Source organism: Tachypleus tridentatus, chromosome 13, assembly GCF_004210375.1.
Source record: "Tachypleus tridentatus isolate NWPU-2018 chromosome 13, ASM421037v1, whole genome shotgun sequence".
In the NCBI taxonomy this organism is placed as follows: Eukaryota; Metazoa; Arthropoda; class Merostomata; order Xiphosura; family Limulidae; genus Tachypleus; species Tachypleus tridentatus.
The window spans coordinates 73,619,657-73,635,536 of NC_134837.1; the positions used below are offsets into that span (position 1 = coordinate 73,619,657).

Below are 15,880 nucleotides of genomic sequence, written 5' to 3' on the forward strand. Positions count from 1 at the left end.
GGCTAGGCCACATTTTGAAAATTGGTAAAACAAGTATAACGCTAAAATAACTACACAATAAGTAATTCATTAAAACAGAAACCAACCCTGAAATGACTATGCATATTTCGTTGGCATAATAACACAGAAGCATTTTAAGTCATTTTAGATCTGGTTCCTGTTTTATTAAATTATTTATTGTGTAGTTTTAGTGTTGTATTCATTTCAACTGTGTATATGTAGATATCGTATAGGCCCGGCATGGCCAGGTGGGTTAAGGCGTTCGACTCGTAATATAAGGGTCGTGGGTTCGAATCCCGGTCGCACCAAACATGCTTCTCCTTTCATCCGTGGGGGCGTTATAATATTACGGTCAATCCCACTATTCGTTGGTAAAAGAGTAGCCCAAGATTTGGCGGTGGGTAGTGATGACTAGCTGCCTTCCCTTTTGTCTTACATTGCTAAATTAGGGACGGCTAGCACAGATAGCCCTCGAATAGCATGCAAAATTCATAAACAAAACAAACGAAACAAGATATCGTATAAGTGCCGTTTTAAATAGTATAACTATTTATGATTCTCTACAGAGGGCGGAACGTCGTAGTGGCGGGAAAGAAAAATATTGTGTGGTGCTTCACTTTGTAATGTATTGAAATTGAGGTTATCATTTGTAAGTTGTTTGTGTTGTTAAACTTAAAGCTTTGAAATTTGAGTTTTTGAAAAGATAAAGCGTAAGTAAAACTGTGTGTATATATATGTCATTTAGTTTGTTCTCTTGAGCGGTATTTAATTGTTTGGTCTTTCTTCAGTGTAAACTGCTACTAAGTAATATATTTGCATTAGTTATACTTTTACTGATTAAATTACTGATTACCCAAAATTCAGACTTCAAAAATTTAAAATTTAAATTGTAGTTTATTGATTTCACTTATTGGGTTTACCTTATTATAAAACAATTACAAAACTTAAAATTCAAAACAAAAGTAAATCTCGAGCCTCAAGTTTGGGTCATGTTTTATAAAATGTTTTTCATTTATAATTTTAACTTAATGTAAGTTCTTGAAATGAAATTAAAGTTTTAATAAATAAATGATGGTAATTATTCAGGTTTAGTTAACGGTTTATGTTATATATTCACAAAGTTAAGTGTATCATATTTTATTTATTGTACTTTCATTAACAATATTAGTTATGTTTTTTTTTTTAGTATATTGAACATTATCTTTTAACTTTTTTTTATTACTATATTTTTATTTTAGAAATCGTTTTACATTGTGAGTGTTGTGTATGTAGGATGACCTAAGCTGTCTGAACCTTGTAAATGTGAGATATTATTGAAATTATGTCTGAAAATATTATTAACATGAACAGTAAGAACACCCAACTAATGAAACTGTATTTTAATGTTCGTAAGTAGAAATGTAAGAAAGTTATATTTATTGAGCTATACTGATTGGTATGTTGATTTTTCGTATTGTTTTAGTTAGTTTAGGTACATATTATGTACATAGCTTACTATGATTGAAAATTAATATTAATTATGTTTTTAATGTAATATTCAACATAAGCTTAATTGGCCATGATCATAGTTGAGGTACATACAATATCTGTTTTCTTCAACAAAATTTTCTAGCATTTGGTACAATTATAAATATAGTTACTGAATATGAGCAAAAATTTATTATGTGTGTTTATTATGCATTACTGTGATTATTAATTTTAGTTGTTTCTGTTTTAAATAGTAGAAATTAATTTGTCATAACTCTAATGTGAATAATTTCTTTTATAGTTTTTAGTAATGGGCTGATTGTTGTCAATGGTAGATGTGTAGTCCCATTAATTTCCCTCAAAATAAAACTATAAAGTTGTGTTCAGTCATGGTTGTGAGTTGGTTATAGTGGTAATAGTCTGACAAAAGGTTACAGTTGGTACTGTTGAGTAGCTGTTTTTCCTTTAGTCTATTAGTTCAAAATGACTAGTCTTGAGAAAATGTCCAAAAACAGATTAAAAATTGTTATTTAACTTTTCATCTATTGAATTTGAGATTATAGTTTACATTAAGTTTTTTAGAAATAAATTAATTCAGATTTATGTTATTTTGTTCAAGCTGCTATAATAATTAATTACAAAAATATGCCTCATTAAAGTTTACACAAATTAAACTTGAATTTTTTTGTTAAATTTTTTGATATGTTTATTCTGAGGTTATTTTATAACATATTCATAATTTAGCTTCAAGAAAGTTGACTGTATGACAAGCAGCCATTCATGTAATATATTTAAAGGAATGTGTGGTGACATTTTTTGCTTCTTTAGATACTTGGCATAAATATCCACACAAGGTGTTTTTATTATAGCTTAACAACTGAAATTGATTTATTCTGACATATTGTCAAACTTAATTTTTTTTTGTATGAAAAACAATTTATTTTTATTATTACTCTCTTGAACATTAATAGCAGGGCATGTTGTTTTGCTTTATTAGTATTTGTACAATTAGTCTGATTTATTTTAATCACTAGAATATAATTTGTCAAAAGTCACAGGGCAAGTACTACTGCCCCCCCCCCCCAGTATATTATAACCTCACTTTTCATGTTGAAAATAATTTTCTAAAATCAAGCTTGACCAACGAAGAGGCAAAAAAGTGAAGTTGATTCAGCCAGATGTTGGTAAATTTCTTTGTGAGCCATTCAAAGTTAAGATCATTCATGAAATAAATTTGTAGCATATTCCATAATCAGTTAGATTAACAACTTCTAATATGTAGAAAAGCCAGTGTGTTTTGGTGATGTTATGTTCCAACAATGGTTTTTTTATTTCATCTTGCTTACCAATAAAAGTATAGCTTAATATTGTTAGTCTATAGTCAATGAAAGTATAAAATGAAATGTGTAGACAACAAAATTGGAAAATGTTTTTGTTGATTTCTTAACTTAGAGGCTCTATTGATTAAAGAGTTGTGTTTTTCATATTAATGACATTATTGATATAAAAAAATAGCTTAATTCAGAAATTATTTGAGTTTAAAACTGAATTGATCATTTTACTTTCATAATAAATTTTATGGGCTTGGCTTCAGGCTAGATGATCTCACACTGTCTTCTTTAGGCTGATTATACAACACTCTCTACACTTAGAAGGTGTCACAGCATCCTTGCACCCCTGTCATTAAATTTGTAATGGGCAGACAACAGTTGAACTATTATATTTTGATAAATGCATTTTGACATAAGGCTGTGACATGACACATGCTGGCTTTTATGTAGGTTAATGGATTAAAGTAAGTGAAACATCTTTGGGTTTTGTGTTTTACTCAGCACACTGTAGAATCTTCTTCCTTGAAAGCTATAAAATTTTTGTCAATATATTGAAAATTACATTGTAATTTTCTGTATTTCAGCAACAACACTTTTTCTGTCTATAAGAAACTGGTGATTTCCAACCAGTGAACAACAGTAAGGGCTCAGCACACACAAGTATAAGGTGAAAATGGATCTTGCTAATGATGGTAAGCTCATAAGATACACAATAAAGTTGACAGATATGATTTATGAAACCCATTTCAGATCTTTTGAGTCAAACCTAGCTGAATTTAACCTTTTCCAATTATATAGTTATCCAACAAAATCTTAAAATACTCCAAACTATTAACCCTTTACAAATGTGGACATTTAAAAGTTATCTACTTGAGACTTGAGCTCAAACTATTCTAAATCAAAAGTTTGTCACTTAAAGTACCATGTTTATAGTCTTTGAATCCCTCATAGATGGTGGCTCAAATTATGGGTTATATGTTTGGTTTAGTTTTTGAATTTGGGTTATGTATGTATATTAGTATTGCTGCAATAATGTTACTAGGTGGGGTATTTATGTTGTTGACCTGTGGTTTTTAATGTGTTAGAGTTAGCTGCATATGCATGGTTGTACTGTTGGTTACCGTACTCTGAAAGGGGATTTCATTTGGCAGTGAGGAGGAAGAAGAGCTTATTACTTGCAGTTTGAACCTGTTTGATGATCCACTGCTATTGTTCAAGAGGTTTTCTATTTTATCTTTTGCTCACAGTCTAGTGGTTAGAGCATTGTACTGTGGCAGCAGTAACCCAAGTTTGAATTGTGGTCATGCAACCAAATGTTGTAATACATTAACACTGTAGTGTTACTGGCTTAAAGAAATAATATCACACATATTTAAAACTCCCTGTATAACAAGATGTTTGAAGATTTGGCTGGAAAGAATGATAATGTGAGAATTAGTGAAGAAAAGAAAAAAGTTTGATAAACACAAATGAACACTGTTTATTTTACATATAATTCTGTTATGTGGCTTTCAGGATCAGAAGAAAACATTCATGATGATGAGAAATCCACTTGAAGTAAAAATGTATTCTCAAGAAGGCTGGTAAGGGTATTAAAACCTTAATTAAAATAAAGTACAGAACATAATAAAGTTCACAAGATGACCTAAGAAGGTTGAAATGTTTTTTTATACTTTATTTTAGTCAAAATGCTAATATCTATACCAGCCATCTTGAGAATACAGAAGATAAAGTTAAAGAAAAATAAAAATAAGCGTAAAGATTGAAAACCATTAACTGACCAGCAGAAGGCTTGAGTGAAAGACAAACACAAATACAACTTCACTGTCAAATCTTGATTCTCTCAAAATGGAAAATTTTGCTCTTCAAGATCATCATAAATCTCAAAAGCACATAAGATTGCATATTTTGAAAACATTCTGTAACTGACAGATTAGTAAAAGGGAGTATCAAAATACAGAAAATATTTTTGCTTCATCTGACATTCACATGGTATCCTCCAAATAAAATACAAACAGGAAGCAATGCAACTATCATGAAACAACACACAGGTTCCTTGACTACACAAGCTACAAAAAAGTAACACTTCAGACTATAATTTATTACATGACTTCAATTGGACATAGAGTTCCAGGATTAGAACCTTAGGAATATCATGAATTTTGTAAATAATGAAGCTAAACAATTAAAATACACATTAATGTGGTTATTATTACAATTAACAACAAAAGCTTCAAAAAGACTTTTAAAGAACTCTACTAGCCTTGCATAACTAGCTATAAAACTGCCTGTTTCAATAATTACCTTTCACTGCATTTCTCCAACAATTATTGTTTTCAGTTTCTATTCTCTTTTTCCAGAGTTATAAGATTTATTCTTAGTAATTAATTTGTTGTGTCAGATCTTGTATAAATGAATGTCTTTGTACAATAAAGAAGAAACTAGCAAGCAGTGATAGAAGAAAGCCTGTTCATTGAATCTTTGTAGGGTTAATGAATCAAGTTTTTATGTTAATTATCTACATTATTCCTAACAAAAACCTTATCTTAAAGTCAAACTAATTATATGGCTTTGTAGATCAAACTTTTACAGTGTGAGATGTGGTTTAAGAAATGTAGGTTGTGAAAATATTCATGTTGTGGAGCATATACATTGTAAAGTCATGCAGCATTGTATGAAGTTGTTCTGTGAAAAACTAGTTTGAAACTGAATACTGTGTACTTGGTGGTATGGTAAGTGATGAGAAAATTCCAGGATGTTTTTATTTTTTTGGCAGTAGAGTCCATTTTTGTTTTGCTTTTTGAAACACAGTTGTATACACATCAAAATATTCAAATAGAATTATAATCTATATGAAAAGCTCTTACAATTAATAGTCAAAAATGCTAAAATGACTTTATAATTACATTAATTTTTTTTCTACATGACAGTCCCATATCTAAACAAAATGGAAACATCTATTTTATTTCTGTTGATTTCATTTACCTAAAGTTAGTGCCAGTTTGTTTGTTTTTAACCTATGTATTTCACTGCTATGTTGCTTGTAACTTAACCTTGATACTTGGTTTTGGTTAGTATTCTCTCAAGTCCTTTAAAGATTTTGTGATTTGATTTCAGAAGAAGGATTAAAATATTGACTTCAGTCAGTTGTCCAAGTAGGTTTATGTTTGAATGAACATTTTAAAAATGAAAGTTAGGGAATACATGCAACATCTCTGAAAAATAAGAACATTACAAGTTTTATTGTTCATAGACTCATGGTAAAGTTTGTGAATAAATTCTATATTAAAAATATAATAATTTTACTGTTAAACAGGATGTGTAGAATTTGCCTATGAAGTTTGCTACATCTTGTAAATTTGTTAAGTTTTTAAAAATGTGAAAATCTTGCTAATATAAATGTCCCATGTGTTTATGATTTATAGAATACTAAAGAAAAGTTTTAAATGTAATGTTTTTTAATTTCTTTTGATTTTGAGGAAATACCAAATGATTTGAAGATTGATTATCTCATTATTAGTCAATCCAAATGAAGATATGTTTAAGCCAAGAATAATCTATTAATTAAAAGGAAAACAAGTTCAAAAAATTAATGCAACTTGGTAATGCATATAACTTATAAATATGTCTGTTTGAAAAAGAAGTCACATGCTGTGGATCGAATATGCACTTTTATATTATGAAGAAACTTTTTTAGGTGTAAGGTATCTTTCATGGTTATGCAGATATCTTTGATTATAAATATGTTTATTATCATACAGACCTATCATTTAATTTGCTAGTACATGTGTTGGAATTCTCTAAAAAATTGTTATTAGTGAATTAAACACTCCTTTTTATATGTTTATTTCTTCAAAGCAAGGTAATTTGATTTTAAACATTAAACATTTAAATTTGTGCTTGAATTAGTCATTAAAGAATGAATTGAAGTTATTTTCATGTATGCACGTCATGAAAAGTAAAAAGAAGAGAAATACTGAGAGGATACATGACAAATTTCTGTATTTCTCAACATACACATACATTTCCTCATTGTATTGTATTTTTGTGCTGAACAGGTTTAGATTTAGAAGAACTAGTGGAACTCTTGAATGCAGAGTCAGAAGAACAGAGTGAAAAAATGATGAGAAACAGTTCTTCGTGTAAGGAAGATGTCCTTATTTCAGGAGAACAGACTGATAATATCTGTAGTAGGTTGGAAGCAGAACAAGACAATCAAGACAATAAAAATTATAATGAACTTGAAGAGGAATTAAGAAAGATGAAGGAGAAAATGCAACTTCTTGAAGCTGAATTAACCCAAAAGAAGATGAAGGAAGAGGCGACAGTTGGTACCACTTCACAAAGTTCTATTGTTGATACATCACTAACTTCATCAACAAGAAACATTGTGCAGAATAAAAAAACAACTTCCAAACAAAATAACATTCATTCAAATATAATAAAGGACATTTCACAAAACATATTTGATCCTCATCATCATGTGCAATCTTCCTCAACAAATGGTATTACTTCAACAATTGTAAAATCTAATAAAATGTCCATGGCAGAATCTGAAAGAAGTAGTAGTGAAGTTCACACGGGTGATACAGACAGCTCTGATGATGAAAGTAACCGTTATCCTACAGAAGTTAAACAACTAACAGAAATGGGCCAACTGATTAAAAGAAGAATAGCTCATCTGCCAAGACAGAAGAATCAGGCATCACAGAAAACCTCTTGTAAGTTTGATTTAAAGAAAAGAAAAATGGGTTTAAATTAACGTAGTTTTTTATTTTTTTAGGTTTAGTTGGGTTTTGTGTTAACCGTCTTATAAGATGCTTTTCTTTTTGTGTGCTTGACATGTTTTCAAGCATTGGTATTTCACATTCCCTTGTAAAGTGCTCAAATTTTCTCAAGTTTATGTATAGGTAACTTGTTGAAATATTGTTATTCCATGTTTCTTCTAGCCTTAATGTTGGTAATAAATATATTTTATGTCTGCTATAAATTATAACAGTAATTCTTAAAACTAATTTCTTTCTTAATTTTAGTGTTTTGATATTTTGCAAACTCTTTATAAATGTTTACATGTTTTTTAGGCTGCATTTTTGTTTTGCTGCCATTATAAACATCTTATTTCCAAGTCCAACTGTTAAAAAAAACGTAGAAAACAAAACAGGAAGACAGTTGGATATTGTAATTTTTTAGGTTTAATCAGAAGTAAATACAGTCTTTAACGTGCAGAAGGTTATCTGTTATGTTACTTTAGTCCTATATTTTTTTATACTAAAATTTTATATATCTTATTGTGGAAATAAATATAGTAAATAATAAATGTAATTAACTAATTCTATAAAAAGTAAAATAAGTATTTACAGTAAACATTTATGAGAACACAAGGAAACCACCCATGCACATTTTGGAAAACTATGAAGTTAATTTTATTTGTATGAAAAAAAAATTAATTTAAAACTTTGTTTTATAGGGACTAAAATGTCCAGTTTCCATTCTTCAACTTCACCAAAGAGTGGAAAGTCACCAGAAGAAAACATCGAAACTGATCCTTACTCTGGGATTCGAATTATGTAAGTTTAATAATTTTTTATTGCTTTCTTAGTAATAAAAATTTACATTAATAGTATAAAAAATTTGTCAAATTTATGTTTGTAGATATATCAGATTTACTCTACAGGGCTGTTTTGTTCATTACTCACAGTGATTACATTTTTTTCAGCAATGCATAATAGTATGTTATTAAAAATCATTTTAAGTTACTGAGTGGTAATGACTAGCTGCCTTCTCTCTAGTCTTATGATGCTAAAATAGGGACAGCTAGCACAGATAACCCTTGAGTAGCTTTGTGCAAAACTATTTATTCAAAACAAACAAATCATCTGAAAAATTTTCTGTGCCATTTTTATATGTTTAGATCTTAGAGAATGTGAGAGCAATGGTAAGTATATGATCATAATCAGAAGTGGTTAAATGCCTTTGACTTTTGAAAACAGTCAATAAGATTCTAGGAACCAGTTTAGTGTTCACAGATGGGACTAACAAGTATTGGATAAATTATTTTTCTATAATTACAATAATTCACATATTGAATGTTCAAAAGTTTTTGTGAATGAGAAAGCTAGACTGTGATTTTTCTTTAGTGTGTAATAATGCATCTGTAGATGTTTTGAATTAGCAGAACCTATTTTTAAAAAAACATTTAATGGAAGTTGGTGTCTGGGCTCACTGTGGATGTGTAGACAATCCTTTTTCCCTTAGCTGATGTTTAGTCTTGTTGCTTTCTCTCAAAGTAGATTGATTAAACACTAATTTATAGATTTTACTTAAAAGAAGCAAATTTTATCTGTTGTTCAACAAGTGGAGAACTAACCTAAAAAAAATGTACTTAAGATGACCTAGGAAAGTTGAAACGTTGTTCTTTGCTTATCAATGAAAGTGTTAATACCCATACCAGCCATTCTGAGAAACAATGAATTACAAGAAATATTTTCTTGTGTTTAATTCCATACATCAAGAAAATAGCAAGGTGTGATACAGACAATATCCACCTCTGATTTTCACATCTTCCTGCAAATAATATTTCAAATGGAGAGACAAGCTTATAACTATTAGAATTGGAATTTTTAATTAAAAAGTTTCAACTTTTTGAAATGGCACTTGTAGATTTACTACTCATCTTTCTATCTTAAAAAACTACAGACATATATTATCATCCTCTATAATTTATATCAAAAGATCTTCATATTTCACTGCTCTTTCTGTTATCAGTGGTACTTTTTCAAGTGAAGTTTTAACAAAGTTCTATATTTTTTTGGCTTCTTACTCATATAATAACTCATTCCTAAATAATGCTCTAATACTCCTGTACTAATCCTTTGTGAACCTGACAATGACCGAGGAAAGTCAAAATGTTGTTTGCTCCTCTACTTAAAAAATTTTCTTAACCCATACTAGCTGTTTTTATATGTATATTTTTCTCTACATGTGGGTTTTCTCATCATCACGGAATCCTGTACTTTAAAATTATTTTTTGGTTCCTTGAATTTGTATATTATAGATCTCCAGTTTAACCTGAAAGTAACCAGGATACATTCAGATAATTTATCAGGAATGATAAAAGCTAATTTCCTTGTCATTAAATGCTTTAGTATAGTTGTAATGGAACCTTCTTACTGACTAATCATAACATATTTAGTTTAATAATGCCTAAGTGAATGTTACTTTGTAATTTTAGACAAAGACCAGAAGAAGAAAACTTAGAGATTAAATTTAACTTAAATCTCTGAAATCAACAAGTTTCCAATAAAGTACATTACCTATTGCTATTCTTGTGCAGTGCTGCCCTCTGTACTCAAAAATATTTTTGTGCATGCTACAAACATTTAGTCTCCTTCATTGGAATTGACTGATTCCAAAGTATTTCTTATAAATCATCATGTGACAATCCCTACCAATAAGAAAGAGACTCCTTCTTTTCAGTTTTACTTATCCTTGTTTGGCAGTACTTGTGTTCAGAGAATTTTTTACTTTTGGTGCTTTTTGTGTGCTTCATACATTTAAATTTAATAGGTTGAATTCCAAAGTGGGATTTCTTAATTAATTTTTCTTTTTTGTTATGTTGAAGATAGCTTTAACGTAAGTTTCCTTTTTTTTTTCTTCTCACATTTACATTTGTCTATGGAAAATATTTGTGTGATTCATATTTCTGATATGAATTCTGAAGTTCATGTTACCACTTTGAGTATCATACATCCTAAAGTAATTTGTGATGACCTGAAACCTACTTCAAATAACAAAAAAAAACAACTCCTTCAGAAGGTGTTCCTTTATACCTATACTAATTAATAACCTAACATTACTGCAAAGCCCCTTACAATCCTGTACATATTTACTCTTGTCCCTAAGATGTGCCTGGCAACGGTAAGTTGTAAACTCTCTTTGTTTACCTGAAGATGATCTGAGAAAGTTGAAACCTTCTCTACTTTATTTTTAAAAGTTTTAATACCCATACCAGTGGTCTTGAGACACGTTGACACATCCTAAAGCACTATTTCACAGGATGCAGGTGTGGGAGACCTGTCATTGGATTTATCAGTGATTATCTACCAAGAAATTGTGTGTTATAGGGATCAACCACCTTCTTTTAAACGTGCTTCAATTCTTCCTGAACAAGCCAAACCTGTTTGGGCTGTGGATAGCCTTCTTCCATCACCAGATTTTGCCACGTCTTGCAATGCCCAACCTGCAGAATCAGCTAGGCCTAATACAGTACTTTTAAACTTGATTTTTTAGGTGTGTGATATTTTTATCCATTTTCCCAATTTCCTATGATTCCCTGTCTTCTTTGTTGTGTGATAGTTCTTCTTTTACATATTTAGTTTTCCCACCTTCCCTGGATATTTGGGTTCATGCTGAGCAACTTACTTCACAATTGGTTGAGATTTCCAGCATACCTCACCATTTATGGATTACAGATAATTTTGCTTTGTTTACCATGAAACTGACTGTCCGTTTCTTGACTAAGCATTTTGGGTCAATTTTACCCGTGTGTGGGGGAGGTTCTGATTTTTCTGTGCATTTTACCTGTGCCTAGTTTTCCCACCTTTGTACTACTGTTACTTTACTTTTGCATTATTTATCAACCATCAGTCTCCTTTCTGAGGTGATAGACTGAGATCCTGAGAATTTTTTTTAACAGGACTTGCATGTTGATGGGTGTTTTACTTCCTCCTCTTTGCCCAAATTTACACATTTTCACAAATGCATCCCTTCAGGGATGTGGGCATGGGTCATCCAATTACTAGTCATTTACTTTAGTTATCAATCACTCTTCAAACACAGTATAATCATTGGAAAAATATAGTATTTGTGTTTTCTTTAGTATTGTTTCTGTGAAGAACTACATAGGGTTTAATGATCTGAATGATTCATCATCCATTTGTGGTTTGTACCTTTTTTGCAGTATGATATCAACACCTTTACATTTTAATTGTTCTTCCCCAGAACATTCACAGAAGGAAAGATAGATGAAAGAAAAAGAGAAAATTTGAGATGTTCAGTGAAAAGAAAGAAGGGAAAAAAGTGTTTAATTCATGAATCAGTTTAACTGAAACACTACATAGGTTCTAATTTACTTCTAAATGTAGAGAAATACTATAGAGTTTCGAATAATCATACATGTATGATTGTTTATTTTAAGGTACTCTTTCACCCTGTATGATACTGATTCAGCGCTGTATGATTATTAAATTTTGGCCAACAAGGCAGAGAAATTTTCCATTTTTGCTTGCTTGAGAGAAATCATGGCCACCTTGCTTCCCTAGTAACTAATTGCTCACATTAGTCGTTACATGTCAAGCAAGTGTGGGCTGGACCATTTAATGATAGTACTCTGTGACCTGTTGAGAGCTGTGTCATAAAGCAGTGTACTATCCTTGGCCTATTTAAAACTCAAATTAGAAGCATTTCCATTGAATGTAAGGGAAATTGGCAGGTTGGCAGTTTGCTTGGATTGTTGATAAAATTAACATTACAGTGCATTTATTTCATTATCAGTGAAGATTCAATTTTTAAAAAAATGTTCACACACTTTTTTAAATCATGTGAAGATCACAGAAGATCATGTGATATGAAGCACAGAGGATTAAAAACTCCATTTTCCACCCTGTACTATTAGAAATTTGCAGTTTGTCTACCCTCAGTTATTATTGAGGACTGTACTATTTTTTGGAACTGTATAGTAGTGAGATATCAATGAGAGATTCAAACTTTTAATGTTACCACAGTAAAAATAACTGGTATAAAGGTTATTTTATCAGATCTTATATTTTACTTATAACATTTTCCTCAAGTAATGAATTATATAGAATGTTTAACTCTATATAGTTAATTCTCATAATTATTAAACGTTTTCAAGTGAAATTTATTATTATATTTAAGCAAACCTTTAGTATCTTCTGCCATCATGAAGGCTAGAATGGAAGGTCGCAGGATGGTGCGAATGTCTCTTATTCGGAACTGTATGAGAGGAGGAGATATTGAAGGAGACTGGGTAACAGTAGGAGTCATCACACATAAGACAGATAGTAAAACATCATCAAAAACAGTAAGATCAGATAGTGGTTCAGTTTTAAATGCTAAATTTAAAAAGTAAATCTTTAAATAAAATTAAAAATTTAAAAACAGCTCTGCTGTATAATATTAAAGTATAAGGTTCAACTCATATTATAATCCAGAAAGGTGCAATAAAGGAAACATTTTGGCAACTGATAATATGAATGCAATATGACAGAGTGAGAGCTGACTATTAAGAAACATGTTTATACCTACTTGCCATAATCATTTTCATGTCCCAAGTATTAATTCACTTACCTTTTCAAGTCCCATGATTTTACATCATTTGCCCTCATGAGATGACTGTGCTATTGTTGAAGTTAAAATTGTGAGTGATCCAAAACTTAAATTATTTTATCTTTGGGGAAAATGTGATATTTTCAGTCAGTTATATTGTATATCCCCACAAAAGTCTTGACACTTGAGTAAACTTACTTTAATGTGTTTTAACACATATGTCTAAAATAGAGAATTTGATAAGTACATATTGCTTAGGGTTTGAGAGATGAAGATTATAAGATGATGTGACTGTTGAAGATACTTAGACACTTGTAATGTGTTTATTTTGTTATTATTATTATTATTATAGAGATGTAAACAATTCATGTTAAGAAATTTTTCACACATTTTGCTGCATATGTCAATGTGTAGCATGTATATTACCAACTTTGGAGAATGTTGACCTTATTCTTGTGCTAGTTACACAATGTCAAAAATCATTTCCCTCTGGTTGCATCAGCCATGTGAAGGTTCAGAAATACATGAAGACTGTATTCATTATATGTTTTCAATAGGAATTACAAGTTGATATGATTGTATATTTATATTAAGATAATTAGAAATATTATTGCATAATAACTTAATATCTATGGAGTGTTTTTAAAGATGAGTATTTTTGGCAATACAGTGAATTTTTTAAAATAAACATCGTGGTTCTTGTTATTGAAACTACAGGGAAAAACATTTTCAGTTTGGAAAATGAGTGACCTTCGAGACTGCAGTAGTATTATAAGTCTATTTTTGTTTGGAGAAGTTTATCAGCAGCATTGGAAAGCAAGCATCGGCACTGTTGTTGGAATTTTAAATGCTTCAATAATGCCCAAACAAGAAAATTCAGTAAGAGGTCTTGTATAATCCTTTGTTGTTGTTTTTTAGTGTGAGGTTTTTATCTTAATAGTTGCTATCTATAACTGTTACCTTCTGAAAAATTACATTGTCTTCTGGTAGCAAATAGTCATAGTTTGGGGTAAACAAGAACATTTGTAATTTGCCAGAATGAATTGTTATCATAATGTAAATCTGGTGGCTAATTAATTTTTAAACACCAGATTTTTATTATGGAGGAAAATAAATATAATTTTGTTTGCATAGTTAGTAAGAGAAAATACCTAAAACTTTTTCAGTACTGAACTCAATAATATGTGAGAAACTGAAAAGTTACAATAGATGAAAGTATGTGTGTGTGTGTGGAATAAAAATATTTCTTATTTATGATACATTTTAGAAAATATTTTCTACCTCATAAATGCTTTTAAGTTTTTGTTTTTCCTTTGTAGTTTGATATTGCTTCTGGCCAGTGTCAAAATAGTTCTAATAGTTCTGAGTAACCTGTTTTTGTAGAAGAAAAAGATCAGCTAAAGTTCAACTACAGTATAGTAAATGATAGGTTCATTTTATAAATACATTCTCCAAGATAGGAATCATTTCCAAGGTTTTTGGTAAAGATGAAGTTTTGTCATTTGATTCTTTTCAGCTTTTTGTGAACTTGAACTTGCTGCTGTTGTAATGAATTCTAGAGTGAAATGTACTGTTTTAAAACTGTTAGACTCATCTTGAGTCATGATGACTCTTTTGTACTTATATTATACTATTTGAAAAATAAAGAGCTTAGCAGGTGTTTCTAAACTATCAGTAATAGTCTGAGCTTTTTTTTTCACAATTCATGAAAAGTACTTGTTCCCAGGTTTATTTGCAATGCTGTATAACAGAGTTACTCAGATTTTTTGGTTTTGTTTGATTTATTTACAGAAATTTGATAACTTGAGCTTGACAGTGGATCATCCAGGAAAGTTAATGATCATGGGAAGTTCTAAAGATTTTGGTTACTGCAAAGGGAAACGAAAGGATGGGCATGCCTGTTCAGCTTTTGTTAACATGCAAGTATCATGTAATTTTACAATGATTTAATGGTTCAAACAGTTTTGAAAGTTACATGGTTTCCACTTCTATAAAACTGAATAATAGTCATTTTTACAACAGATCCAATTAAAAGATGGCAAGATTGATACATTTTTTTTCATGTAAAAGTGACAACTAAGGTGTTGATGTACTTTGACATAGAGAAGCAGTTACGTTTTATGTAGTAAAATGAGAAATTAAACATTACTTATGAAATGTGATAACAGAACAAAATCCAGTTTTTGTTTGGAGTGTTAAAAAAAAAACGTTTGAACTATGATTCCACTTAGTCTTTTTCATCAGGTCTGTGGTCAGCCATGGACACCATTTCAGACATATTTCTACATACTTTCTTCCTTTCTCTGTCCTGTCCATCCCTTTTTTCCCCTGTTTCCATTCCTTGCTTTTTCGTTTGTTTTGACCCCTCTTGTATTTGTTATTTTCATGTAGGCCTTTACTTGCCATATTCACTGCCTGGCTTGTGTTCTTTTCTTTGACTGTTAAACTATTCTGAGTTTGTTTTTTTTTTAACTTTAATCATTTTATGTTAACTGCTGGTTGGAGGAGGAAGTCTTGTTTTGAGATCTGGGTCCTTTTTCACACCCACTCAGTGTTGGGTATGCTTGGACATTTTCTTCTTTTGTTTTAATCAAGTTCAAGTTATCTTCTTTGCCTGCAAACTATGATTTATTTTCTTGTTCACTCCCTCCATGAGAAGTTCTCTTTTTGAAACTGTGGCTTCTCTAAACCCCTCCTACTTTTGGAGCATGTCCTCATGCATCTCCTACAGACTT

At 30.4% G+C, this 15,880-nt stretch overlaps 1 protein-coding gene across 4 annotated transcripts in view; it reads left to right on the forward strand.

Moving 5' to 3' along the window:
* The first annotated feature begins 569 nt into the window (after positions 1–569).
* Positions 570–15,880, forward strand: part of Mcm10 (minichromosome maintenance 10 homolog) — a 43,511-nt gene continuing 28,200 nt past the window's right edge. For 2 of the 4 annotated variants that reach the window (XM_076484715.1, XM_076484717.1), the window contains exons 1-7: positions 577–710; positions 3,383–3,490; positions 6,857–7,519; positions 8,266–8,365; positions 12,735–12,900; positions 13,863–14,024; positions 14,937–15,064. In XM_076484715.1, the coding sequence (XP_076340830.1) occupies positions 3,472–3,490; positions 6,857–7,519; positions 8,266–8,365; positions 12,735–12,900; positions 13,863–14,024; positions 14,937–15,064 (1,238 nt within the window). In that variant the 5' untranslated portion in view covers positions 577–710; positions 3,383–3,471. Of the gene's footprint in view, positions 711–3,382; positions 3,491–6,856; positions 7,520–8,265; positions 8,366–12,734; positions 12,901–13,862; positions 14,025–14,936; positions 15,065–15,880 lie in introns of all 4 variants that reach the window. The other 2 variants (XM_076484716.1, XM_076484718.1) reach the window with 2 other exon arrangements.